This window comes from Psittacula echo (assembly GCF_963264785.1).
Source record: "Psittacula echo genome assembly, chromosome: 1".
Classification (NCBI taxonomy): Eukaryota; Metazoa; Chordata; class Aves; order Psittaciformes; family Psittacidae; genus Psittacula; species Psittacula echo.
The window spans coordinates 94,401,931-94,428,600 of NC_137735.1; the positions used below are offsets into that span (position 1 = coordinate 94,401,931).

The following is a 26,670-nucleotide window of genomic DNA, read 5'->3' on the forward strand; positions in this document are numbered from 1 at the left end:
TCCTGAACAGCCATGAGCGGCAGCATCACCTTTGCGGTGGCTGCCCCCTAAAACTATCTGATGGGTTGTGGTCACACACAAAAGCTTCCAAAAGGGAGAGACAGATGATCATCAACTGCATTCTCAGCAGCAGGTGCTTTAGTTGCGATTTGTACCAGATATGTGTGATTAAGAGGGAGGTGACTATATTGCCAGACGACTTGGGAATGAGCAGGAGACCCTGTGGCCCTTCTGTGGGGCAGAAAACCCAAGGCTCAGAGCAAGCCGGGGAGATGAAATAACTCATTACCTCAACTGAGCAACCATCATCCCCTCAGCAGGCTTTTGCTTTAATTTCTTTCATTAGTAGTGATGTGACATCATGGCCCCTCAGATCCTCCAATTACCCAAAGCGCTGACTCTTTCATCAATAGGTGTCAGCCGCCTGCATAGCTTGATCCATCACACGGCAAGAGCCCACCCCAACTGTCAAAACGGGTGGAGAGATAAGGGCTCTCTCTCAAGTATGTCACCAGGTGACGAAAAGGAAAGGGCATCTCATCTTCCCCTAGTAAAGACTGAGGGGACGCTCCCACTCAGGAGGCTACAGCTCAGTCAAGCTCTCCCCCTCACAGGACCCCACCGTCATATCTGAAGCGGGAAGAATCATTTCCACTTCCCTCAATGCTCTCCCTTCCTGTCCCTTTAAGGGGCGGGCCGCCACCGCCTGCCGGCGCTGATTGGCTGGCCACTCCGTCCGTCCACCCAGTCGTGTGTCTCCGTCCCTCCCTCTCCCCCTCCCCCGTGGCCGTTACCGGCCGTTAACGGCGGTGGCAGGCGATGGTGGCCGGTAGTGCTGTGCGGCTATTGCCGCTCCCGCGCCCCTTCCTCGGACGGGCCGCTGGGATCAGGGGAGGGCGGCCCGGCTGGGCGGCCGCGGGGCGCGGCGGGCTGCGTACCCGGCGCTGGGTTGCGGTGGCCTTGGCGGTGCCCGCGGGGACCGGCTGGAAGGAGAGGCCGGGGCAGCGGGAACCGGTGTGGATGGGGGAGCGCTGCCCTGAGCGGCACCCCCGGGTGCTGCTGGGACGGTTTGGTCTGATACTCCGGATGGGTCTGCGAGCCTGCGCGTTATTGCTGCGCTTCGGCCCGCTGCTGCTGCTCTACCCGCTGAGCCGCCTGTGGCCCGGCCTGGGAGCCCTGTGGCTGCGGCTGCTGCGGAGGGCGGCCGAGGCCGCCGGCCCTACCTGTGTGAAGCTGGGCCAGTGGGCCAGCACGCGGAGGGACCTCTTTTCTGAGGCCTTCTGCGATGAGTTTTCTAAGCTGCATATCGAGGTGACCCCACACCCGTGGAGTCACACGGATGAACTCCTAAGGAAGGCCTTTGGTGAGGACTGGATGGGCATCCTCAAGTTCCAGAGCCAGGAGCCGGTCGGCTCGGGCTGTGTTGCCCAGGTGTATAAAGCCTATGCTGACCTCACAGCTATCCGTGGCTCCCAGGCCAAGGAGCTAGTGCAAAACTTGGAGTTCAGGACTGCTTTTGAAGCATGGGAAGTGTCAGGCTTTAGAGGCCTCCTCAGGTGGCTGAGGAGGAGGAAGAGTGAGCAGATGTGGGATGAGAGGAGCAGGGAGGAGCTCAGCACAGCAGACTGCCCCCGGAGAAGTCCTGAGAGTGGGATGTCCTTTATGGAGCAAATGGCCAAACCACTTGTGAATGCACATCCTTCGTCAGCTAGACATCTCACACCTGTAGCCATTAAAGTAAGTCATACACGTGACTGGTAGTGTGTGAAAATGGAGGGTGCTGGATGAGGCTGATCAGGTTTTAACTTCCATGGAGATGAGCAGCTGGCTGAGGCCAGGTGAAGTGAGAAGTGATGCTCATCTCCCTCAGTGTCTTTTCTCAGTGTTTTCATTCCAGCCAGCTGCAATCCAGACTTGCAGTGGCTCCAGCACTTTCCAGCCTTGAGCACACATAACTGCCTATGGCACCATTTGATGTGGCATGTGGATGCCACAAATGCTTGCAAGGATGCAGTTTACACTAAAAGAATGAATATTAAATTTGGTTTCACTTTCTAGACAAGGAAACCCCTCCTCTGCTTACATGAAGAAATCTGGAACAGATAAGTTCTTTCCAGCAAAGTTTATTTAAAGAAATCTTACGTTTGAGCTGCTCCAAATACTAGTCAGTACTGCATGGCAGGGAACGAGTGGGAGTGCGAAAGCAGTGGAAAATGGCATAGGGTGAGACTATAGCACAGATATATTCCATTTGACAGTTACAAAATGTTTCTTTACAACTTAATCTATGGCAAAACCTGAGTTCTGAGGACTAGCTGGGGAAACTCCCAGTCCAACAGGCTGGTTTCTAGCTATTTGGAGTGTATCGCTTTTGTTGATTGACGTGGAGTGTCTAGGGAGTTGATCTTGCCACTGTTGGTTCTTACGCAGGTCCTGCACCCTGGGCTGGTCCACCAAGTCCAGATGGATCTTTTTCTCATGAAGCTGGGTAGCCATATCATTGGACTTCTCCCTGGATTCAAGTGGCTCAGTTTGACAGAGATTGTGGAGGAGTTTGAGAAGCTTATGATTCAGCAGGTGGGTGCAATGCCATGGTCCCCACGTACTGAAACAAAACTGCCTTTGATCTTGTTATTGGCTGGCTCTGACTGTTCATACTGCCCTGTTTTCCAGGGTTAGGTGAAGACTTGCTTATTCTTTAGTTATGTTTTTTATTCTAATCAGTCACATAATGTTACTGTAGGAAAGCTTATGTGCTCACAGAGTGAAAAAGAAAACCAGTAAAAGAATTAAGTCTTTATGAGATTTAAAAATCTTTTTTTAGACTTTTGAGTATGTTTTCTAGTGAACAGCCTGAACAGGCAGCTAGCCATAGTCACAGGCCTTTTTGCAGCTTTCTGAAACATGAACGCTGGTAAAGGCCTCTCCTTAGAAAAAGAATTTCTCAGATGTGTTTTTTCTCTTTAATCCCACACAGATGTTTGCAGTATGTACTCACCGTTCATGTTTTTGTTAGCACTGAGATATGTATTGGCATAACTAATATGTTTTCTCATAGGTTAATAAGACATTCTATATTGTGTCGTTATCAGACTTGTAATATTGATAAAGTTAAGCTTTGCAAGTAGATTTGAAAGGGATTCGCTAATGTCTTCTAAAGACAGTCTTGACACATCCTTACTACCAAACTCACAAAGATTTCACTACAGGCTCAAGTAGGGTGATGTTTCTGTTAAAACGAACAATTATCTGCTAATTCCATTTTTATGTCTAGATTGCAGTCTGAAATCTGTACAAGCTTTTGAGAGCCTTAATTCTTTTCTCCTATTGCAAAAAGATCTACACAGTAAATCCATGCTGTATAAACTGTGGACTGTGTTCAGATGTGACTCAAGTCACTAGTACCAGTTTACTCCAGCAAAGCTTTTAGTGGATGTACTGAAGGCTGAGGATTAGGAGAGCATCTGGTACACCTGTAACTTCTTTTCCCTTCTCTTTAAAAGGCCAAGAAGTGTTCCTCAGATATTTCCCTTTGCCAGCTGAGGGAGGTGAGGCAAGATTATCCTATCTCCTTGAGCAGCAGTAGTGGGCAGGAGAGATGCCTTGTGTCAAGATCACTGAAGAGTTAGGGCCATGACTTTGCACAGTGGATTATTTTGTACATATTACATTAAATTCTTCCTGCTGTGGCTGCCTATCTGTAAAGCAAAGTTAGGGCTGCTGTTCTTCTGCCTTGTCTGTTTGCCTTGCTAGCTGGACAGTGAGCTTTGATTCAGAATCTGTCTTACTGTTGAAAATAATGCAGTCCTTCTCTTTTCTGAGACATCAGGCCTATATAAGTCACCCATATTTTAAAGGTGTTGGGTTGTGGTCTGTCCATTACCCAGCCTTTTACTCCAACTCTTCCATCAGGAAAGCTGGAAGTGGTGGAAAGCACCACTCTATTTTGTTTTCATTCTGGCTTTCTGACTACTTTAGTTGGTATTGAATATTGCACCATACAGTCATATATATCATCATACAGAGTCCTGAAGATCTAATTCTAATTGAATATAATTTCCAGCCTGCTTTTTCTTTTTCTCCCTTGAGATTGACTTACGCTATGAAGCCAGAAATCTGGAGCGCTTCCGACAAAATTTCCTAGATGTCGATTTTGTGAAGTTTCCAACTCCCCTTTGGCCTTTGGTAACAGCAGATGTTCTAGTGGAAACCTTTGAGGTAAGAGTCCCAGGGTCTGGGAGTGGTGTTAGCAGGGATAAGGCCCTTAAGGAAGAACATGCCAAGGAGATGTTTTTTGAGAAGTGGCGATCAGAGGCAGAAGGATGCTTTTCTCTTACTTGCTTAAAGAGAATGGTGTCCTTCCTCAGTGTCTTTTCCACTCTGTTTGTGAGCAGTGTATTCTGGAAAACAGGTGGCAGAGAACTCCATATAGAAGTGAACACTTGGCCTGAAACCAAGCAGACCAGCATTGCGTCCAGCCACCATGTGCTTGCCTGTGCTTTGCAAACCAACGCCATGCTTCAGCTCTCCTCTGTGATGGGTCAAAGCAAGGAGCTCAGCAATCTGAAGCTTTTTGATGCTTGCCTCACTTTCCTTGTGCATGGTTGACTCCCAGACCAAAGCTACTCTCAGCCTTATTTTTCCTGCATGTGATCCTGGCAAGAGTATTTCTGCCCCAGGCTGTATCATACCCCCTTTCCAAAGAGCAAACCTGTGTTCTCTATCACGTTCAGTACAGCCTCTGCTGAGCAGGTCCTTTCTAGACCTTCCTCTAAGTGTGGGCACGTACGTAAAGGTTTGCTTGAAGATGGGATGCAGGGTGTGTTTGACTCCAGCTCTTGTCTTTATTTCAGGAGAGTGAGCCTATTTCACACTACCTCCATGCGGAGATTGCCACAGAGCTGAGACAGAGACTTGCAAAGATGGGCATGGACATGCTGCTAAAGATGGTAGGCACTTGGCTGAGGCTAGAAGTGAAAGTGGTTTTCCTGCAGAAGCTATTCAGTTGGGGTAATGAGACAATAGGGCTAAAAAGAGAACCTGTTCTCACATCTCCTACCCATCTCCCCAGGGGCTCAGACCAGAGCTGTGCCTTTTAGAGCCAGCCTGTGGATGGCAGGTATCTTGCAGTAACTCAAGACTTGGGTCACTTGCAGCTCCTGAACTGGCAGAGAGAGGGTCTGTACTTCATGTGGAATGTCAATGCAAGGGCTGAATAGAGCCTGGGCTAGGTACACCACTACTGTAGTCTTCACGAGCTTCTTCCACTGAAAAAGGGTAATCTGCTTGCACACAGGAGGGTCATCCTATGCAACTTGATCAGTGTATTGCTTAGGAAACCCACAAATTCATTATTAAATGGATGTTCATATATTGCCCAACTACTATAAAGTGCAATGTTAATTGGCAAATATGCTCTCTGCAGAGACCTATGGATGCAACTCACAGGGAAAATTGCTAGGTAGCTTCTTCATTTATTGATCTTCCTCCAAAACTGCCTTTTTTAAGGAAGAACTAAATACAGAGTTACGAAGACAAACCTGGCCAGATTCAGCTTCTGGCTGTCTGGTTCTGTGGTTGAGATAATTCCAAATGATCTGGAAGGGAGTGTTGAGAAGGTGACACAAGTGTCTTGTGAAGGGCCATGAGATCTAGCAGGGAAGAATTCCAAAAGAACCTCACACTGCTGAGTGTGTGGGCATTAAGTGTCAGATGAAATTCAGTTGCTAACTGCAACAACATGCTAGGGCAATGGTGAGGCCTGCAGTTCTAACTCCATGTAGTGCAATAGACTCTGAAATTGCTTTTATGAGTAGTAAAAGCTGTGGTGGAACTAGAATAGTTTTAGGCTAACATTAGATTCAATGGTTAGGAGCAAAACAACACCTCCCCCAATTTTAGGAGTAGAAAAGAATTAAAGAGCAAAGAAACAACATTATGGTTGTAAGTAAAACAAATACCTGTTTCTTGAATACTCAGTTCTAGTCTGTTCAGGACCCTCCGTTTCAAGGGCTGTAATAGGACTAGAAGAAGGGCAGAGGAAGGCTGGTGTGGAATGGCTTCCATACTGAACTAGTGAAATTATTTGGATTCTTAACTCTGTAAAGCAGAGAAATGAGTAGCTTCTGACAGAGGTATGTGCAGTCATGAGTGCACAAGAGTGAATATGGATCTATTGATTATGCCTTCTCAAAACAGAACAATAAGGAGGACAAAAAAATAATATTAGAGGCAAGTTTTTCAGACGATGCCTAAAAAAAAAACCCTCTTCCATTTCCCCCTTGCGCTAGTTCTAATTATGTATGTGGCAATTGGACAAATTCACACGAGAAATCCATGAAATACAAAGATAACCTACTTGAGGCAGGAAGTCCTGCAGTCCCAGGTGGCCAGAGGCGTTAGTGGAGAAGTACTGACTTGTGCTTGCCCTCTTGCTAGTCCTTTCGGGTGCTAACTGCTAGCAGAGCAGAGAAGTGCTACATACATTTGGTTTCTCTTACCTTGTTTTCCTTACTTTTCAATACAGTTGTAATGTGGGTTGTTGTCATAGACTAGACAAACTTAACCCTTCAGTATAATCCATGATACTGAGTGGTAAATGGCCTATTCTTACTCCATTGTTTTTTTGTCAAGGGCCACCGGTGTGCCCAAGTTCAGGGTTAGTTACCAAAGAACACTACTGTTCCCTGCTGGGAATCCTGCGTGTCCTACCTAACCTCTAACAAACACGCAGGATGGCTTCACACAGCTCTGCTGACTCCATCAGTGTAGCACCCATGCCATTTCAGCACAGCTGGTCTCCAGTGCTGAGTGGTTGTCTAGGATGATGTACATTAGTAATGATGGTGAACAGACTAGAAACAAACCTTTGCTGTTGGCCTGCAAGTTTTGCTGCGGGTAGGTTTGGTTGTAATGAGCGGCTCTAAGACTTTTCCCATCCTCTAGGTCTTTGTTGACAACTTTGTCCATGCTGACTTGCACCCTGGGAACATCCTGGTTCAAGGCACGGCCCACGTCAGCACCAGCTGCAAAGAACAGGCAGCCATCGTGGACTTGTGTGACATGCTTGTGGTGGAAGTGCAGCCGCCCCTCAGGCAGCTCTGCCTGGTGCTGCTGGATGCAGGGATTGTGGCCGAGCTACAGAGTGCTGACATGCGGAACTTCAGGGCAGTTTTCACAGCTGTGGTCCAAGGCCAGGTGAGGCCTCTGTCAAGGGGCTGGGTAGCTGAGGCTGGGGAAGGGAGACAGCAGTAGAGTCTGATGGCCAAAGTGGTGGTTTTCTCTCTTATTTCCACAATCCTTAAGAGGGGAGAGGAGAACTGGTAGCTTGGAAGCTATACTGCATGCAGGGATAAGATGTTCAGCCTCAGCAAGGAGGCTGCCAGAGTTGAGTAATTTTAGTGGCCCAAGAAACAGGAAGGACTGGTTGCTACTTCCCAGGTCAGGAGCGCTTCTGATGCAAGTTAGGATTGCCTGAAAGCCACTTGTGTTTGAGATTGTTGTAGGAATCTGCCAAGTTAGAGAAGAGGAGGGAACAGGTCTACATCTTGGTCTTCCATACACATTTTTTTGTTGTGTCAGCATCTGTAGAGAAGAGGAAGCAAAACAGTGGGGGTGGAGGGTCTGGACTCTGCCAGGCCCCTTTGTATAAGGGGAACTACTTTATCCTCCTTCCCACTTACTTAAAATACGCTCTCAGATTGACTAGAGAATCCAGTGCCGATGTCTCCCGTTCATTCTGAGAACAAGCATCTGTGTTCATACTTGCACATTGTTGGTTCTCAGGGTTGGATGGCTCACCAGCATATCTCAAGAGGGACACATTAACTTGGTCAGTTTAACCTGCTGAAGTATACTGAGGAGTAAGTGCTAAACTGTGTATTGGGGCCTTCCTGTGCTCCAGACTTACTTCTCAGGCACTGAGCAAAGACTGCAAACATTTGATTGATTGCAAGTCCTTCATGGCTCAGGCAATGATCTAATTCATGATCTACAGGTAGAAAAACTGCTACACCATCTCATTGCTGAACCTGGGGCCATGGCTCTGTACATCACTGTCAGACATGTCTTCCAAGAAGAGCTGCAAAGCCTCTCACAAGTGAAGCTTGGGTATGGCTCCCTTTCTCACCAAACATCTGTTGGTGTAGAATCAGTTCACTCCTCCGCAGTTTGCAAGTTAAGGTTGGACCTAGCCCTAAGGGAGGTTAATATGTGCCCTTCTTTACACCATTATCTCCTCTGCTAAGAAGAAAATGTTAGTCGTGTGGGTTTTGTTTCCCTCACCTAAAACTTCTGACTGCCTGAGAGATACCTTTGTTGTGTTCTACCCTGAAAGAAAAATAAACAGGATTTTGCTAGATACGACCTAAGACTTTTGGACCAGTTCTGCTGCTCTTGCACCTGTTTCTGTTGATTCATAGGGTCTCTGTTGCTGGAACGGGAAAGACTGGGCTTAGGAGTTCTCTCTGCAGTATGCTTCCTCCAGGGACCTTTGCAGCAGGGGCCTTGCAGCTCCCTGTGAACACCAGTGATCCTGTTCTGATCCTCCTTTTCAACTTTTTTCACAGGGGGAGAGAGTGGCAGAACTGATCCTTCATCATGCCCGTGCTAACCAGTGCCAGGATATCAAGCGATTCAAAGCTGAGATGGCGGAACTAGTGAGCAAGGTCCGGGGGAACACCGTTGCCCTGGGAAAGGTGAGTGGGCTATGTCCCACCCTTGCTTATCAGTAATGCAGTGCAACTTGGCTCTCAGAATGAGCCATGTGGAAAGACCAGCTCTTACCTCATCAGCACTTACCAGCAACATCTGCAGTTCCCTGTGAGGAGCTGCTAAGCCAAATGTTACAGCTTGTATCCTGTTAGCTAAGGCCAGCCCAAGTGCTTCAGAGAATGTCGTGTGGTGGCATTGAACAAATTAATGCATGTTGTGTACTGCTGTGAGGTCAGGTGTTCTCAGCCTTCCTGGGCTAGCAAGTAAGGAGAACCACAGGTCATAGCTGAATTCCTTACCCTGGCAAGGGTGGGGGGAATCATATCTTGATGGTGGCTGTTGGCAGCCCAATAATTTTGTCCCACCACCAGGACCAAATGCTAACAGAAGAATCCAGCCTGTCACTCAGTCTTCTTGACCACAGGTTTTTTTTCAGTTGTTAACTTCTTTTGTATTCCAGCTTCAGGTGGCAAATCTGCTCTCAAATGTCTTCAAACTGTTGATGACCCATAAGGTGAGGTCCTGTTACTGTCTACCTTCAATAGCTGGCAATTCATTTTGAGAGGGAGAAACACTCAAATGAACATGAAGGGCTAACAAGTGGGGGGACTGTGGATTCTGAAACAAGCTGCAGGAATGCATCGAAGTGTTGCAGGCGTATTTGTTTCTTAGGTCTTGATACACACCCTGCCAAGACCAGTTTCTTGGGTCTGCCTTAATACCACATTTAACTAAAAGGAATGTTTCTGTGATATATTTTTCCTATTTTTTTTATAGTCCCTTACAAGAAGAAAATGAAATCTAATGTATGTTCCCTTTGTTGTATCACTGCACACTTTCTTCCCTAGACCTCTTCCTTGATGTGGGGTTACAGAACTGCACTAGGCCATTTTACGGGTTTGTTAGAAACCTTCAAAGTGAGAAGTTGTTCACAGAACAGAGGTTCCATCTTATACATGATCGTATTTGGAGAACATGTTTCCACAGTTGCAAACAACTTTGGAAATCAACAAAGCTATGGTGGTCTGAACTAGAGGAGATGACGTGGCTGTCAGCTACATAGCTGCCCAGCCTCTAAAGGGTCCCTCTAAACATTCCTTAGTTAGAGGTTTCTGTCATTAAGCCTCATTAAGCTGGTTTCTGATAAAATAAAATGTAATTTAGGCCCTTACAAAGCAAATCCTCTCAACTAGATGACTTCTTAATGCCCTGGTATGCCTTGAAACAATCCCAGTACCTGGCTGAGAACTGGGGAATAGTTTGGTCACATGCAGAGTAGAGGTTTCCTCTGTGATCTGAGGGGCTCTTTTGTGGCCATTCAGGAGATGAGGTCCCCTTTATGCATGTGCCTGTGTTCAAGTACATTGGATACTGTAGCTTACAACTACACTAGCAATGGTGAGGACTCCTAAGCTCCTGCTATTTCAGTATGGAAGAAAAAAAAAAAATCCCAGTCCCCTTCTGGAGCTGAAAAACAAACTTCTGGGCTCCCTTAGGGCATTTAACCTGAAACTGTCACCTTATTTTTGGGCCTACTGCTGGATTTCAGTGAGTTTTGAAACTCCCAAGTGATGGAGTTGCAGTATAGCTTCAAGGTGTGCATAAACTCTTCCCAGTCTCTTTCCTTCCCTCTCAGCTTAGCCAGAGAATTCTGTGGAATTCTTAGCCCATTCTGTGGAATTGGCTCAGGAGAAAATAAGGTCTGCCAACTCCATTTAGTCTCTTTTCATTCTAGGTGAAGCTTGAGAGCAATTTTGCTTCCATCATCTTTGCCATCATGGTTCTGGAAGGACTTGGTCGTTCCCTGGATCCTGAACTGGACATTCTAGAGGCAGCTAAACCACTGCTCATCAAAACTGCAGCTTCTGTCCTCAGATAGACTCCTATGGCTGCTGCCCCCCTCTGTGCAGGGTTATGCCTGTGCCGTCAGTGAGCTGACTGAGAAAGAAGCTGATGGTGAGAAGTCATACTTATCTTGGGGACATGCCATGCAGAGGTTACTCTCCATTAATATTGCTTTCAGTTGTTTCAGCCAAGCACCAGACTGAGATGATCAGAATTCCAGAAACCAGGAAGACTTTGCACAATTGGAGACTTCTGACTCATCGTATAGTTCTAAGAGCTAATGTGCTCTGATAATTTTTAAACTGGCATATCATGTAGTTTAGGTGCACATGATCACTGCAGCCTGATGAGAAAAGCAGTCGGACTTGTCTAGAAGTCTTTAAAAAGATGTTCATTGATCATTGTTTTGAAATCTACCAGGTTAAATAAGTAAAGTTGTTATATTGACTTACCTGTCACTGTGGTATGAGACATGGTGTTCCAACACCACCTAACCAACTCATTCAAGCTGGAAAAAAAGCCAATAGACCTTTTTGTCTTTTGCACTTTTTGCTTCTACTTTTATTGTAGAAGTGTCTTGAGATCCTGCAGGGAGTGGTGTGTTCTTAGGCATTTGGGATGATAAAAACAGACCAGGCAAATGGACACCCCTTCCCCACCACTCTAGCACAATACAAAGAAACAGCAAAAGAAAATACTTGCCTAGGCAGGAGACCTAATTCCATAATAAAAACCAACTTTTGAGAATATTTGTACTGCTCTTAGTGTTTTGTATTTGAGTTTTTCTTCAAGCTTGAAAAAAGCCTTTTTTATTTCTCTGTGTGCTTCCTTCTTATCACTCTCCCTACTGCTCCCCAAGTCTCACCCCGATCAACTCAAAGCTTTAACTACTATGCAAATTCTTGCCTTTTATTTCCAGTAGTTTGCAAAATGAGGAGTCCAAGCATGGGTGGAAAACACATTGTGAATGTTTAAATTAATTATAGCCAGCAAAACGTGGCTTTTACAGTCATTTTAATTGCATTAAGATTATTTTATGGCTGCATTTTAATAGCGAGAAATACAGGCTACAAATGATTGGAGATATTATAATACTAAATATATTCCCAGATATACTGCATGTGAAATTGTAGCAGCACAGGTTTTCTGCAGTGGTCTGTCTTCAGATGGTTAGGCAATCAAGAAAAGGACCTTAAGCAGACAATCTGTTCTTTTATGGTGGTTATAAAATAATGATTAATACATGAAGTCTGAAAAGTAAGTTTAAATTCTGCTTAATGTATTTAATCTATTTTCCTTTAATCATTACATGTTCCACTTCTAAATGCTTAAGGATAAAAGCAACAGTAGAGTTTGAGAATAAGTAAGTTTTAGGTTTGTTTCTGTAAATCTAGTAGACTTAAACTCATAACAAGGTACACCGATAACTAGCGCATGATTTTGTGAAAGGGAGAAACGTAGAATCACAGAATAGTTTGGGTTGGAAGGAACCTTAAAGCTCATCCAGTTCCAACCTCCTGCCACAGGCAGGGGCGCCTTCCACTAGACCAGGTTGCTCAAAGGCGCATCCAACCTGGCCTTGAGCACTGCCAGTGATGGGGCAGCCACAGCTCCTCTGGGCAACCTGTGTCAGTGCTTCAGCACCCTCATAGTGAAGAATTTTTTCCCAATATCTAATCTAAATCTCCCCTGAAAGAAGAAGAAAAGCAAGAGACCCCCAAACTACATTAGACAAAACCTCCATGTGCTGCCAGGACCTGCTTTCCCTCTCCCAAGCCCACTTAGCTTGAGGGGCTACAGCACCGTGCAGCACTTGCAGCCTGGGCTGAGTCCATCAGCTGTGCAGGTTAGGGGCACAGCCACCCCATCTACTTTCTGAGGAAATTTCAGCCAACTTTTCCAGAGACTGAACAGAGCTCAAATCAAATGACAGAATTCAATGTGAAATGCAAAACTCTGCCTCACATGTAGTTTCCATATATGCAGCAAATGATATTTTTTTCAGACCTTAACTAAATGCCTAAGCCTTCACCTTATGCTTAGGTTCATCTTTCCTTTTTCCTCCCTTTCTTTTTTTAATAAAAATCTCAGGATAGTTCATGCATATTATAGATCCTAAAGTTAAAAATACCCCTTTTAGCTATTAAGGCCTTAGAATAGTTTGTAAACATCTGGCTGAGACTTAACTTTAACTGCCTTTCTGGGGAAAGTTGAAGGCATAGCCGCTCAGTTATCTCTTAAGGAATGCAGCCTGAGCCCCACTGCTAAGAAGCTGCTGGCCATACAAAAGGTTTGGCAGAATTACAGAGGGGCTCCCTTTTGCAAGTTTAATTTTTTCTTTCAGAAATTGCTGTTATGGCTGATGCTGTGGTCCTGGAGAAGGGGTGAATTTTCATAACACGCTTTTTGCTGAGTGATGTGCCAGAAAATGTGGAACATGTTTCTAAGTGTACACAGAATGTCAGGCAACAACATCTACATTTTGTGTCTAGTTCTGTTCTAGGTATTACTTAAAACAAGATACTGGAAATATTAGCCATATTTCAGCATAATTTTGTGTAAATTAACATTCTTCAATAGAGCTCTGAGTGTTCCAGCAAACAAATTGTGTCACGTCCATTCTCCTTTCCTAAATATCCATGTGAATAAATCAGTTACCTTTCTGGCTACCCAAGGCTGACAACAGCATTCTGTGATGCAGCCGCTGTATTTTGTACCTCTGATGATATGATGAAGAAGGACAGGACTTCAGGATGTGACAAGCATAACCTCCTCCTCCCTTCTGTGAAAGAAGGCACCTCCACTTGCCGGAGCACAGCATGTTAAAAACCCTCTTCTCTCCTGCTGACAGGACATGCTTCACTAAGGAAGTCAGTAACATGCTTAGAAAATCAGGGAGGGGAGTCATGAGCAAGTAGCATTGTGGACTCCAAGTGGTAACTTTGTTTTGCCCTGTAGCTAGAATGGGGAACTCCTCTTAGAGCCCTACTGGCTACCGCGGATTCTTGCATGATTTGTTGACTGTCAGTTTACCAGTTCATTTGTCTGTAGTATTCTCCTTTATTCATGGTGCCTGAAAAAAGTCTGTTTATTCTGACCAGGTGCCCTAGCTGCAAAAATACCTGAGTATCCTTCTGGTATAAGATTACCTGCTGTTGGAGACTGCCAGCCTGAACAGAAGATTGTAGGCAAAAGAGACCGCCAAGCCCAGCACAGGCTTAGTGATTCTCCAGAGACAGATATGTCAGAGAACGGACGTTTTTCACATCACAGTGCCTAGAAAGGGTAGCTTGTCACCGAAAAAACACTTTCCTTTTTGCATTTTGGGCTTCTGTAAGTCATTCTTCCTCTAGGGGAGTGGCTTGCATATTCCAAGTAGTACGTAACCCTGACAGTAGAAGATCTATGCTTACCTGGAGCCCAAGCTGGAGGGTTCCAAGTTGTCTCACCAGGTTTTCTGTAGCACCTCACCTGTCCCTGAATCCTTGCCCCATCCCCTACAGCAGTTTTGGCAGGAAGTAGCACAACCTTAAGGCTAGGTTGAATAGGGCCTTAAGCAACCTGGTCTAGTGGAAGGTATCCCTGCCCATGGCAGGAGGTTGGAACTGGATGAGCTTTGAGGTCCCTCCCAACCCAAACCATTCTGTGATTCTGTGAACTTTGTCATAGGTATGGGGACTTCTCTATAGGTCTCCACAACTCATGTGCAATGGGGCTCTTGTAAGAGTCAGTTGTTAATAATGGAAACTGCAGTGGATAATTTACATTGTATTTTAGCAGGTACATTTCCATTGCTACAGGGTTGGTTTTGTTTTTGCATCCAGCTGGTGTCCAGCTCTCCTTCCCCATTTTTCATATAACTTTAACATAGCAAGGCAAGTCATATGACAGCATCACTTAACCACACTTCCTATTTTATGTGGTCCTTGACCTTAAAGAAATAAATGTGCTCTTCTGGCACTGGTCTGGAAGAAACACAGCAGGGCAGAAAGTTCACAGAATGCAGTAGTGGAATGGGGAACTCTTTAGGCCTTTAATTTCCCCCCAGGCTTGTGTTAGCAGGACTTAACCTGTGCCTGTGCTTCTACCACTTCATGTAAGGGACTCATTCCCAGGGTGTTTCTCCTGATCTTCTTTCTTGTTTTTCACCTCCTACTGTATCTATTGCACATGCCTTCACTTAACTAATTCCTTTCTCTGTCATTTGCATCTTGAAAGCAGTTACAACCTGATGCCACCAGAAGGCTCTAGGTCCTGTGCCCTTTGAATCACTTTTATAACTCCCAGGTTCCCTGCTGCTCCACTCTGAATTGCCCCATGACACTTCCACCAGCCTCTGACTACAACTTCACATTACAGGCACCAACTCCTTGAAGCCCTGTGGAAAGAGCTGGGCACCTCAAGATGCCTTTGGGGCAGAAACTCAGCAATATGGCTGTGTCTCATTAAATACCAAGGTAGCTTTTGGTTGCAGAGTTGGGTCTGTCAGCAGAGCCGCTTGAGACAAAAGAACAGCTTGACAGAGGTGGACTAGAACAGTAACTCCAGAAAGAAAGGTGTGAAGATCCCTTCTAACCCGAACTATTCTATGATTCTACCAAAGTGAACTCTGGCTGCAACAAAAAGGAGACGGAAGACCTCTCCGGAAACCACAATTCTACTTGTCACAACTGCATTCAGGCACCCAGGCTCCAGTACACTGACACACAGCTATAAGATACAGATCAGGTCTGTGAATGCCTCAAGGGCCTGCTTACCCACTCTGCAGCTTCCTTAGGCTAGTAGTGATGCCCGGAGCATCAAAAGATTCTGTTCTCTGAGGTACTGCTGGAGATCATGGAGTTTCTGGCCTTCTTTCTCCACTTTCTGGTGTGAGTGGTCTCTGCTCTGGAACACTCTCCCTTTGGCAGCCTGCTGCTTTTTTTGTTGCCTGTCCTGCTCCCGTGATTCTTGTTCCAACATTTCCTGCTGTGACTTCATTCTGCTCCTGAGAAAATCCTACATAAAAATAAAGACATTTACAGCTGCACAGCCAGCTTTCATGCTGAATTTCATCCACATTTATCACCAGCAGAAGCCAGAAATGGGTATAATTTATGGAAATTCATTCCTTGCATGTAGAAGGACTCTTTCTGTGGCAGAAATGGACAAATATACTTCCCATCTTTCATCTTTATACATGTGTCAAAAAACCCTGTTACCCTTCATTTCTTTATCTTTAAATTATATTGGATATATTGCATATGAAACAGGTGAAAGAGAAATACTCTGGATGGTGCCACTGCTGGAAACATGGTAGTACAGGAAAAACATTTTGGACTCGCCCTTACCAGCCTTTCTTTCTCTTGTTCAAAGCTCCTTTCATTGCGTTTTGCCTGCAGCTCCTCTCTTTGCACACGCTGTATCTTTAAGAACTGCAACCTCTGACTTGCCTTCTTCTTCTCCTCCTCTGGCAAGAAGGATTCCTTCCTGCTGCTCTCTGCCCTAGCAGTCTGGAGCAGTGCCATATGCTGCAAAGCTCTGTCTTCTTGCTCCAGACGTTTCTCCAGCTCTTGCAATATTCTCTGACGCAATCGCTGCCTGTTTCCAGAACAAAATCTCTCAAATTTCTCAGCAAGAAAGAGCAATAAAAGAATAAGACAGTGCACGAGGCACAAGGCAGATATTCTGGCAATCTGTGCTCTGCTAATATTGCAAGACTCTCTGTTAGATTATAAGGGTTAAACCTGTGTCCTAAGTGGGGGTGGCAAAAACCCCAAATGGGCTGGTGCTGTCATCTGCTCACCTGACTTTCCTAACCTGGTGTGGCTGGGTGTTCCTGGCCCTAAAGACCAGGAGCCATGAAAACGGATTGTGCAGACAGGGCTGTAGGACTAATCCAGGCAACTGGGTGGCTACATGTCTTGGTGGTAAAGCTACAGTGGCCACAGAAGAGATGGAAGGAGGCGGGTCATGGGGGTGAAGATCTGCTGAGCTTAAGTGGACTGGGGCAGGTAATGGGGAATTGGGAGGCAAAAGGACTTTGGGTGAGTATGAGGTTGAAGGGAATCTGCCTTTGAAAGTAAGTCTGAAGGCCATGTGTACCCATTCAGCTAATATCTCCAGCAGCAATTTTATTCCTGTTAGTAAAGTACCATGACCGCTCTGCAGAGGTGTGTACGAGGCACAGTGTGTGATGTTCAGAGACTGAATGAGAGCACTAGGGAGTAGACATCACCAACCTCCTCATATTTACTACAAAAACATTTAGCTCCTAGGTATCACCTCTGACTGTCCCTGCGCAGCTGGCGTCGGATGCCATCTGCATCTTGCTGCTGCTCCCTCTTCAGCTGCCTCTGTTCCTCTTGCCGTCTTTTGTGCTCAATCTTGGCTCTGTTGAAGTCCATCTCCTTCCATCTCTCCTGAGACACACTGTTAAGGATTGATTTCTAAGAGGAAAAAAAATCAAACCAAACCCTTTAATCTCATCAGTATATTTTCCTAATGCAAACTGTAAACTCACAGAACCAGAACAGCTTAGTCTTCTAATGTTACTCCTGAGCTCCAGAAGCCACACTGGCTTCCATGAAAACTGTTCCATGAATACTGGCTCATGAATACTGTTGTGTCACTTCCCACCCATGAAAACGCTGAGTATGATGCTAAAACCTGTACAAAAGAATAAGCTTAACCAACAAAGGGGTGTCTGAAAATTCAGTTTTAAGAATTCTTAGGTCAGTAGGTTGTGCTGTTCTGGTTGTTCCAATGTTGAGCCAATGCTTACACTGCCCAATCTTTGTGTCAGCTCCTGGACTGGATGGAAACTACAGGTTCTGACCACAAATCAGAGTACAGATCCCTAATTAGATTTATTAGAAAGAGAAACATCGGCCTCCCTCTGGGCAAACACAAAATCTTCCCGGAGTTCTCTGCAGGTGTACTAACTCTCCACTTTCCGCTTGAGATTTCTAGCCAGGGTCAAGGAGTCTGTGTTTACTCCAGTAGTAGCTGCATTTCAATGCTGGGCAGTGTTCCTAACTTGCATTTTAAAGTGTACTGTGCTGTGTAAAGAGGTGAAGGAGCACCTATAAGGCTCCTTTTCACAGCCATTTCTTTCTTTTGTACTCCTACAGTGCCCTCTATGAGGGAAAGAGCAAGGGAGCATCATGAAAATGTAGACATGATCCCAGATTACAAAGCTAGAGCTGTTTGGGTCTGGAACAGAGTTTCCACAAAACAATTTCCTCTTTCAAATGCACGCGCTCCCTGGTCCATATGATTCACCTCACTACATAGACTTTCACTTTTTTGCTTTCAGTGTCTGTAAAAGAGGAATAATTCTTTTGCTATCTAGTAGACCTGGCTGAAAGGTTGGCTTAGAAAAGACTAGAGCCAAAATAAAAAACTCTATCAAAAGTGCTGAGTAAAAACACCAGAAGTGTCCTGTTCCTGTACAACACTGATTCTCAAGTGGAAACCGTGTGTTTCTATTTATGCATAGTCATTATTCTACATAGGCATGATTTTTGTTACAGTCAAAACCTTAGAGAAAGAGATCAAAAGTGGGTTGGAACTAGATGATTTTAAGGTCCTTCCCAACCCTAACTATTCTATGATTCTATGATATTCTCCCATGACATAAACAAATCACTTGATCCTAATAGCTAAATCTAGTTTGGACCAAATACTTACTGTAATGCTTTTGTCTTTTAGAAGACTGAGAGTTGTGGATCTCCTAAGCTGCGCACTGGAGGTGCTGTGTGGCCTATGTGTACACAGAGCTGATCTGATGGTCAGGCTGTCTTTCTGTAGCGATTGATTCACTTGGTCAAAGAAGCTTTGGCACCTGAAAGGAACCAAAGCTCTGGTTCCCATGGAAGGGTTCCCTTGGGAATGCTGGATTGGAGCTTCTGCCACTCTGGACTCAAAAAGACCTTTCAAATAAATTAGGGCAGGGACATATGAGGTTATAGGCAGCTTATAAAAAGAAAGCCTTCTCATATAAAATATATTCCAGCAAGACTTTGATAACTTATGTCCCTATTTTGGCTGGGATAGAGTTAAGGAGTAACTTAGTACCAACACTTTCCTCTGAGGAGGTAGGATATCTTTCAGTGTCCACAAAACAGGCCCTAGCTTTCAAAAACTAAGCTTGCCATTGTAATCAAGCATGAGTTTTGCCTGGTAACACAAGATCTCTGACTGCACTTCCAGCTACTCAGGCTTAGGGATTGTTTACATGGTATTTCACAGACACACATGAGCTGCTTCTACAAGTGCTCTGAGACATGAAAAAACTACACGTTCCTTGCCAGGGCAAAGCCTGACCTATCCGTCCTGCTGAGAGACAGGAGAAATTAGCTTGGGCACAGCACTGTGCTAACAAGCTTTTGGATAACTGAGAACACGAGCAGCATTCGGTTGCACCTTTCTGCTAAAGACAACGTGCACCAAAGTGACAGCTGTTGCATGGAATGATACTGGGAGGAAATGTGCACTCCTGCTTGACTTTTCTTTCTCCCTCTACCAGCAGTGACACAAAACAATGTGGTAACAGAGAAAGCTTTAGGCTTTCAGAATCCTCACTTAGATGCCCGCAGTTGTTACAAAACTGGCTTAAATAAGAACAGTGACAATATGTTTAAAATCAAGATCCAGCCCCTTTTGGATGATAAGAGAACAAAAGTTTACTGAATGGCATTACAAAGTTGTCATTTTCAGCACAGAGGAGGAGTGTTCTGCAGAACAGTCCTGATGAAGTCTTTCTGCTGTAGGCAGTCATAGTTAACCTTACAGACTGATTTTTAAAGTAAGGAAATTTTGTAATAAATTATATTTATGGCAAGCATTATGACAAAGGTCTAGAAAACTCAAAAGCTGCTACTTCAATAGGTGTAGAAGCCAAAAACCCCAACTTCCATCTGATAAACCTTTCACCTTGGGACGAAGATGAACAACTTCTTAAGCCATACCACCATTGATACCTCCAGAGAATGGCACTACATTGTGGTGGCTGTATTCACAGCATGGCATTATGGCATTTTCTTTTGAAACACCAAGAACATGGCAACAGATCTTAGACATGATGGCCTGCAGCACTGACACTGTGTGGCAAGTCTTATGTTTGGACAAAAGAGCTACAATTTCAATACCATGTTTGTGTTTAAAAAGAGCCTCAGTTTCAGCATCCTGCTGTCTGCTGTCTGCTTCTTCCTTGTGGACTGTCTCCATTAACCAGCTGTCTGTGTTGACGGCAGTATCAACCATAGCATGAGCCATCTCCATCTGAGGACTCTAGAAATAACAAGAAATACAATCACAATCCAGACCTACTGTGCAAAAGAACAGGTTAGTTTCATGAACTTAGAGGTCTTACGTTGCAACTGGAGTTTAAGAAAGTAAAAAGAAATTCTGGGCAAGTTCTTTACTAAAGAAACAACTCCATAGTAGAGTAAGTTGTGATCACTTTGTGGCCCTCTCTGCATGTTCAAGTCACCTAAAAATGGCAGTACTTCCCCTGTAAGGGTCCAAACTGGTACAAAAGAGATCAGGCCAGAGGATGAAGCCAATCACATTTATGGTGCCAGAAATGAGGATTCTAACCCTTACATAACCACGGGCAAAAGCTTGGCACTAGTTGGTGCCTCCTCTATACTGATCTTCACCCAGTACCCTGTTCACAAGCACCAAATCAGCTGCCAAGGATCACAGAAGTCTCTTCTGCTCTTTCACTGGGAGAGGTGGTACCTCTAACAGAGTGGAGAAATATCTTAACAGAATTTTGCAGGGACTGCCTTGGTATGGAGCAGTCCTTACAGTAATCCTTATCCAGTGTAAAGTCTTCTGTCTGAGACTTCTTCCTGCCTTTACTTCCCTCATGAACAGGCAGGATGTAAAGAAACTGCACTGTGTGACACTCCTTCATATTCTGCATCCATGGAAGATGTTCTAGGAGTCTGTTCCAGGCAGTGATAATAACAGCTAGCTCTTTCCACAGCTGAAGGATCAGGAAGACAGTGCAGAACACATACATAAGGACCAGGCCTAAAACCTCTAGCAATTTTTGGTACCAAGAGCAGAAAACTTGAGGTAACAAAGCAGACGTTATACAAGTAGCAAAGTACATGTTAACAGAAGAGCCAGGGTGAAATGTTTTTTACCTTCTTAGGTTCTATAACCTCATTGTCCTCTTCCAAACAAGGCTGAACTTCATTTGGAACATATTCTGTTTTCAATCCCTTATCTTCCATTTCCTCTTCTTCTCTGAAAACACTTTCTGAGCATGAAATACTCAATTCAGACATTTGCTCTTCTATTTTATTGCTGAGCTCTTCATTAGTGAAGCTTGTTCCTGGGATGAAAGCATCCTCTTGCCGCACTTTGTACCCTGTAGGCTGCGTGGATTCCCAGGCTTCAAGGCTGCAATGGGGAAGGGAGGTACACCTACAACTGCACTTAACACATGGCTGAGTTGAACACAGACCCCTTGGCCAGTAGTGCAGGTCTGAGGAATCCTGTCTGTAATGGCCTGAGGCTCTATAACCCGGTGCCACAATGTATGGATAATCCAAGCTTGAATCTACCACCATCTGCCTGGCTGCTAAAGGCATCTGCAGTTCCAGGATGATGCGTTCGCTTAAGGGCAGAGGAATCCACAGAGCTTGGTCAGAAGACACCTCCTTAGTCTGCCCATTCCAGAAATTCACAAGCACTCCCCTTCTGTTGTGTGCTGTGCATATTGAGAAAGAAAATAAGGGCAAAGAATGTATGTCAACCTGTGTGCTTTATCTCTTAGAAGGCAGGAGATAAAAGCAGCAGCTTGTGTTTCACACAAGTTTGTGACAACTTCCATGATTTTTTTTTTCTTGAAAGGTTTAAAATTTGACCTTGTTTTGAACTTCCTATGAAGAGACAGCAGATAGCAAAATTCCTGTTCATCACAGCGAGCCAGGATTTTGCTCTGCAAAAGCTGGAAACTAGACTGACGGATCACCAGGTGAATATTCATGGCGGCCAGGAACATTTTTCTCCTTGTGTTAGGAGGATGTGACATGCCTCTCTCCCAGGTTTTTAGGAAGTTTCCACTCACAGAACAAAGCAAAGATTAATTCTGGGAGCTGCATTAATTCTGGCACTGAAAAAGAACAGGCTGCTTGGTGCCAACAGCAACAAAAATAACAGAGATGCTGAAGAGAACCCAAGCAGCAGGTGGTGAACTCTCCATGATTGAGACAGTTCTCTTTTCTATATAGTAACCAGCAACCATGGCGGGTGTAGCACTGTTAAGAAAGCCAATCCCCCATACCTAAACGTGCTTCCTTGTTCTCCAGAACCTTTAGCACAGTGCCTGGGCCAAAACGTTCAGCTCTAGCCTCCCATGGTGCCAAGACCCTGTCTCCTGGAGCAAGAGGCTGTCTCCTGGCATCTTCATAGTGGAGAATGTCGTAGAGAGGGGTTTCCTGTATTCGAAGTTTTGCCTTGCCTTTCAGAGTACCACTCCTGTCAAACTCAATTAAAAAGCGCTCCCTGGAGCCCTACAAGAGTAAAACATGCTGTTTGTGAGAGACACATCTGGGGCCAATTAACGGCCAAACATAAGTGCTAAGAGGGAAGTGGCAGAAATCCCAGGAAGAGGAATGTAATCTGGGAATGTAAATTTCCTCTTCTACCAGATTTTTCATTCTACCGTGTCCATGTTGGACTTTAAAAGCAATTATGAGGCTGGGGCTTAAGGGGCTGGCAGCCTTTCTCTTCCTTTCATTTTGGACTTGGATTTTAGTAAGAACACGATTAGCATGCTAAGGCAGAACTTTACCAGGAAAACCTCCCATCAGAAAGAATAGCCAAAAGAAACTGCTGTGCATGATGCAGTTTGTTATGCAGTAATCAAAAGGGTAACAAACCAGTAAAACATCATAACTGTCATAAATCTAAATGCTTTACTTTAAGCCTTCAGCAGTGGGTGAGGGGAAGATCTGTTACTGAAGTCTCAGCCTCCTCTGCAGTTCTGTGAGTGCACTTACACAAATAATGCCATCAGCAATTCTAATGCATTAGACTCCAGCTAATGTCACTTGTGCCTTTAGCTGCTCCCATCTGTTCCACCCCATGCTGGAGCTTGCAGCCATCCTGACCTATAGTAGTAACACTATTTATTTAACTACCCTGCAAACTGCAGAACAAACTAGATTTTTAAAGAAAGCCTGCAGGGAGGATTTTCTGTCTGGAACCCAAACTCAGCTCACCAATCCCAGAACCATAGCTGGAAGAGAATGAAGAAAGCTTCTGGCTCAGTAAGGAGCAGGGCATGGTCCCTGGGGGGGGACATTTTGGGTTACTGATATGCTGTTTATCTCATTGACTTTGCTGCTAGACTGGGCAGAAGCAAGTACAGAGATAGGAGGCCTGTTTTGTTTGATTGTCTCTGGAAACCAGCTCATTATAACTACTAAATGTATTGATTTCTAGGCTGCTTTTGCTTGCAGGACTCCTCACAGTAAAAAGCCAGTCACCACCAGGAAACATGAAAGTAGGATGTGGGGAGACTCTGCTGGTTACTAAGTGCACTGTACGAAAGGGCAGCCACCCCACAGGGAGCATGGGACTGGTGAGGCATAGGAAAAACAGGGAAGGCAGCAGAGTTCCCAATAAATAGCTACCTTCACCTCCTGGGCAATGTGCCCCAGGTAATAATAGCCGTCAGCTTCTCTCCTGGCCAACACACGAGCCCCCCTCATGAAACTGGAAGCCTCTGGGGATGAATCAATGAAATTCCTATTTAGTGAGGATATCGAGGACCTACAAAGGGAATCCGGGTTCCATGCACAGACAGGAAAGCTGTGGAAAACGGAAATACAACTAATGAACACTTTGGCAACAGAATTCCTGCAACTTGCTGTAATGAAAACAAGTGAAGTGCCCATGGAACACCCTTCCCACCCCAGTAATTGTCCTTGTTTCCTGGCTTTTTCTCCTCTGCCTTTCCAGTGACCCATCTATAGATTTTGAACTCACTGTGTTGCTGGACATGTTGGCAGCAGAGAGCCACAGGGATCTTTATGAGCTGTGTGACAGCACTGAACACGTGAGATGGACATGGAGCTTACCTGGAGGGCGCAAGGAGATGGAAGCAGAAGATGAGCGTGATATTTTAACACTTAAATCCTTAAACAGGAATATTATTTATAAAAATGAAATTTACTTCCCAGTGTATTACTTCCCTCTTTAATTCTTCCATCAAACCTCGGGATACTATACTATTTATCTGTAAGCTCATCACAAATTGTTAGGGTCTTAAGCAATCAAGCTTGGAAAGGAGACAAGAACTATATTATAAAAGAACCCTTGTGTTTCACCTGCTTTCTATTCAGCTGCTAGGTACGTAGCAGTTGTATCACTCTTTCTTCAATCACGATGAGGTATATTGTTCAAAGGATGAAGTGTCATTTCAAGTATACACAAAGCAATAACAGATATCCACTTTGGCCCATCTCAGATCCTGTCATCATTTTATTCTGCCATGAAGGAGGCACTAGACATGTGATTCTTGAATCAGAATAGTGTCTTACTAATTCTTACTCCTTTCTGTTAACTCATTTTAGTAAAGAGCTTTGAACCTAAAAAATACACCAGTTTCTCAGGACCAGGCATAGCTTGGAGACAGGCAGCAGGTTGGTGGTGCTGGGGCTGCCTCTCCGTGCTCAGCGGTGATGCAGGTGTATCAAACTTGCTGGCTTCCTCCCACCCCATCCACCCCTAGCTCTCAAACAGTAGGTTAGTGGGTAGCCAGTGTCATGTGTGCATTGCTGCTTCTTGTACCCTGCTCCTTATCTGTCCAAGCTCCCCAAGCAAGCAAGAGCTGCGAGGTCAATGAGAGGATCTGAAATCAAGAAAGAATGAAAAAAGTGGAGATTGCGTCTGGGAGAACAAGGGAAAAATAAAGGGAGGAGGAAAGAAAGCAGAGAGGACGAACAGGAGCGCCCTTCACACGTGCAGGTCTTTGCTAACGTGGGACAGGTGTGCAGCTCTTCATTGGGTGCTGCTGTGCTCAGGCACCCCACAGCTCACCCCTGCATCCCCGCTACCTCAACGCCGCCTTGCCTTGCCCCCCGCGGCTGCCGCCCTCCCGCCACAAGTGCCCCCCGCCTCGCCTCGCCTCGCCTCGCCTCGCCTCGCCGGGGAACGCCACCACGCTGGAGAGGGCGCCGGCCAGCAGGAATTGCTCCGCACCAGGCGCTCCTTCAGCACACGGCTTCCATCGCTGCCGCGCTCGAGCACCGTTGCTACGCAACCGGACGCTGTGGGCTGGACCACCCGGTCCTCCTAGGAGGGAGAAGAGGAGCAGGTTATATCTTTAGCCCCTTCCTTAAAGACAAACACCCGGCATCGCCTTCTCCCGCTCCGAAACGAGCCGAGCTCCCTCCTCTGCGCCCTCCGTGAGCGACAACAACTTTTGTGACGCACGATGGACTCCCCTTCTTCCCCCGCCGGTGTGTTGGTGCCGTCCTGCCGCTTCCAAGCGCTGGGGGGGGGGCGGAGAGGCAGGGCTGCCCTCACAGACACAGCGGGCTTACCCGCGGGGTGGGAGCGGCACAGCGTGGCGGAGGAGTCTCCGTGAAGGTGTCTCGGTGCCCCCGTGTCTCCGTGCCAAGCTGCAGACTGGTGCGGTGCGTTTCGTTTCGTCTCCCTCCTACCCAGGCTCGTTCTTCCCTCCGCACCTGTAATTGGTATGCGCCGGTAGGCGTAGAGGGCCAATCGCGGCGGCTGTTGTTGGCCGGTGCAGGGTGACATTGGGGGGCGGTGGAGCAACCATGGTGTTGGCGTCGCTGAGCCGATCGGCGGGGCGGCTGCTGCGGGCCGGGAGCGGCGCGGTCGGGCGGCGGCAGTGAGTGGAGGGGGCCGGGGGGAGGGCCGGGGGCCGGCGGGGCCGAGAGTGAGGCGGCAGCGGTGCGGTTGTTGCAGCGCTGGCGGCGAGGTGCACATCCAGCCGCGGTACCGGCAGTTTCCGGAGCTGACGCGGGCGCAAGTGATCCGCAGCGAGCTCCTCAGCGGCTTCATGTGGTTCTGGATCCTGTGGCACTTCTGGCACAGCTCGGACATGGTGCTGGTGAGGCCAGCGCGGCGGCGGGGGCCGGGTGGGGGGGAGCCGTGGCTGTGACCGGGCTCTGAGCCTGCCTCTCTCCCAGGGCCACTTCCCCTACCCCGACCCTTCGGCCTGGACGGACGAGGAGCTGGGGATCCCTCCGGACGACGCGGAATAGGCGCCTCCAGTCACGGTGCCCTTGCTGCCCGCAGCACACCGGTACGGCTCCTCTCGCACAGGCCCCACGGCGCTGCGGCTGGGCCGGGACTCGCTGTAAGGAGCGATGAGCACGGTCACCAGTCCAACCGCAGCCCGGATTGTGCTTTACCTTTCCTTCAGAGCTCTCAGTGCTAGGGCATCGCGCCAGGCAGTGCTTGCTGGGCACCTTCTCTTGGCACTGCTACAAGTACTCTACTTGCAGCAGTTATTTGTGCACTTCCGAAGGTAAATGTGCCAAATCTCTGTTGTACAGAATGCAGGTAGCTCTTGGCACTGTTCACTGCCTTCACACACACTCGTCTTGGGTACCCAAGTGCTCCAGTGCTGACAGTCTAGTTGTGGCAGTGTAAGCCTGCAGTGTAGCAACTAAGTTGTAGCTTAACTGCTGCCCGTTGAAGATTATTTTCTTCATGCTGTCCTGTTAACTCAGCATGACCTAATTTTCTCTCTGTTTCTAGAGACCTGTGCACTTGTCCCTTTAAAGGGTTGAGGCTTTTGCTTGTTTCATATTCTTTAATTGCTCTCTCTCTGAAGCTGCTGTGTCGTAGCATGGCTTTAAACCCAACAGCTTCAACTAGTGCAGAAGGCAGTGTGGGTGCTGTCGAGAGGGTCCTTCCCCTGCTCTCAGTGGTGGGAAAAGGGTGGGTGAAAAGGTTCTCAGGATTCCCTTCTATTACTTGCAGGTCCCTGGAACTAAAGAGGCCCCTGGAACCAAAGCTTTGGCTCCTCAGGTCCTTATTGCAATAAAAGTAACTAAACAAACACTAGGTCAACTTTGTACTTTGTTTTTGAGTGCTGTAGAATTGCTGGAGAATGAACTCCAGCTTTGGAGT

At 46.3% G+C, this 26,670-nt stretch overlaps 4 protein-coding genes across 6 annotated transcripts; 2 read left to right on the forward strand and 2 right to left on the reverse strand.

Annotated features, from left to right (window-relative positions):
• Window positions 1-819: 819 nt before the first annotated feature.
• On the forward strand, window positions 820-14,448 carry ADCK2 (aarF domain containing kinase 2; the record flags this gene model as incomplete). The annotated part of the gene is made up of 8 exons (XM_080639136.1): window positions 820-1,737; window positions 2,431-2,577; window positions 4,090-4,218; window positions 4,854-4,949; window positions 6,946-7,197; window positions 8,568-8,696; window positions 9,173-9,226; window positions 10,448-14,448. 8 exons carry the CDS (start codon window positions 820-822, stop codon window positions 10,589-10,591), a joined length of 1,869 nt encoding a protein of 622 aa, XP_080495262.1. The 3' UTR covers window positions 10,592-14,448.
• On the reverse strand, window positions 7,087-24,256 carry LOC308232879 (uncharacterized protein). Of its 3 annotated transcripts, none has more exons than XR_013958891.1 (10): window positions 23,196-24,256; window positions 21,842-22,070; window positions 20,697-21,265; window positions 19,689-19,830; window positions 18,229-18,470; window positions 16,822-16,985; window positions 15,888-16,137; window positions 15,315-15,555; window positions 11,010-11,065; window positions 7,087-7,584 (listed from the first exon to the last, which is right to left on the reverse strand). XR_013958891.1 is itself a non-coding variant. In XM_080639135.1 (10 exons), the coding sequence occupies exons 2-10, from the start codon at window positions 23,631-23,633 to the stop codon at window positions 15,331-15,333; spliced, it is 2,082 nt and encodes a 693-aa protein (XP_080495261.1). In that variant the 5' UTR covers window positions 23,634-23,642; window positions 23,892-24,256; the 3' UTR covers window positions 14,567-15,330. The 3 variants fall into 3 exon arrangements, 2 of the variants coding, with proteins under 2 accessions (XP_080495261.1, XP_080495260.1); XM_080639135.1 differs by lacking the exons at window positions 7,087-7,584; window positions 11,010-11,065 and having other exon boundaries at window positions 14,567-15,555; window positions 23,196-23,373; window positions 23,551-23,642; window positions 23,892-24,256; XM_080639134.1 differs by lacking the exons at window positions 7,087-7,584; window positions 11,010-11,065 and having other exon boundaries at window positions 14,567-15,555.
• A 146-nt stretch (window positions 24,257-24,402) lies between these two features.
• On the reverse strand, window positions 24,403-25,635 carry LOC308216939 (uncharacterized protein; the record flags this gene model as incomplete). The annotated part of the gene is made up of 3 exons (XM_080609641.1): window positions 24,403-24,415; window positions 24,621-24,858; window positions 25,110-25,635. The coding sequence occupies 3 exons, from the start codon at window positions 25,633-25,635 to the stop codon at window positions 24,403-24,405; spliced, it is 777 nt and encodes a 258-aa protein (XP_080465767.1).
• On the forward strand, window positions 25,206-26,601 carry NDUFB2 (NADH:ubiquinone oxidoreductase subunit B2). Its single transcript, XM_080615404.1, has 4 exons — window positions 25,206-25,420; window positions 25,498-25,642; window positions 25,722-25,837; window positions 26,521-26,601. The coding sequence occupies exons 1-3, from the start codon at window positions 25,347-25,349 to the stop codon at window positions 25,794-25,796; spliced, it is 294 nt and encodes a 97-aa protein (XP_080471530.1). The 5' UTR covers window positions 25,206-25,346; the 3' UTR covers window positions 25,797-25,837; window positions 26,521-26,601.
• Window positions 26,602-26,670: the final 69 nt, after the last annotated feature.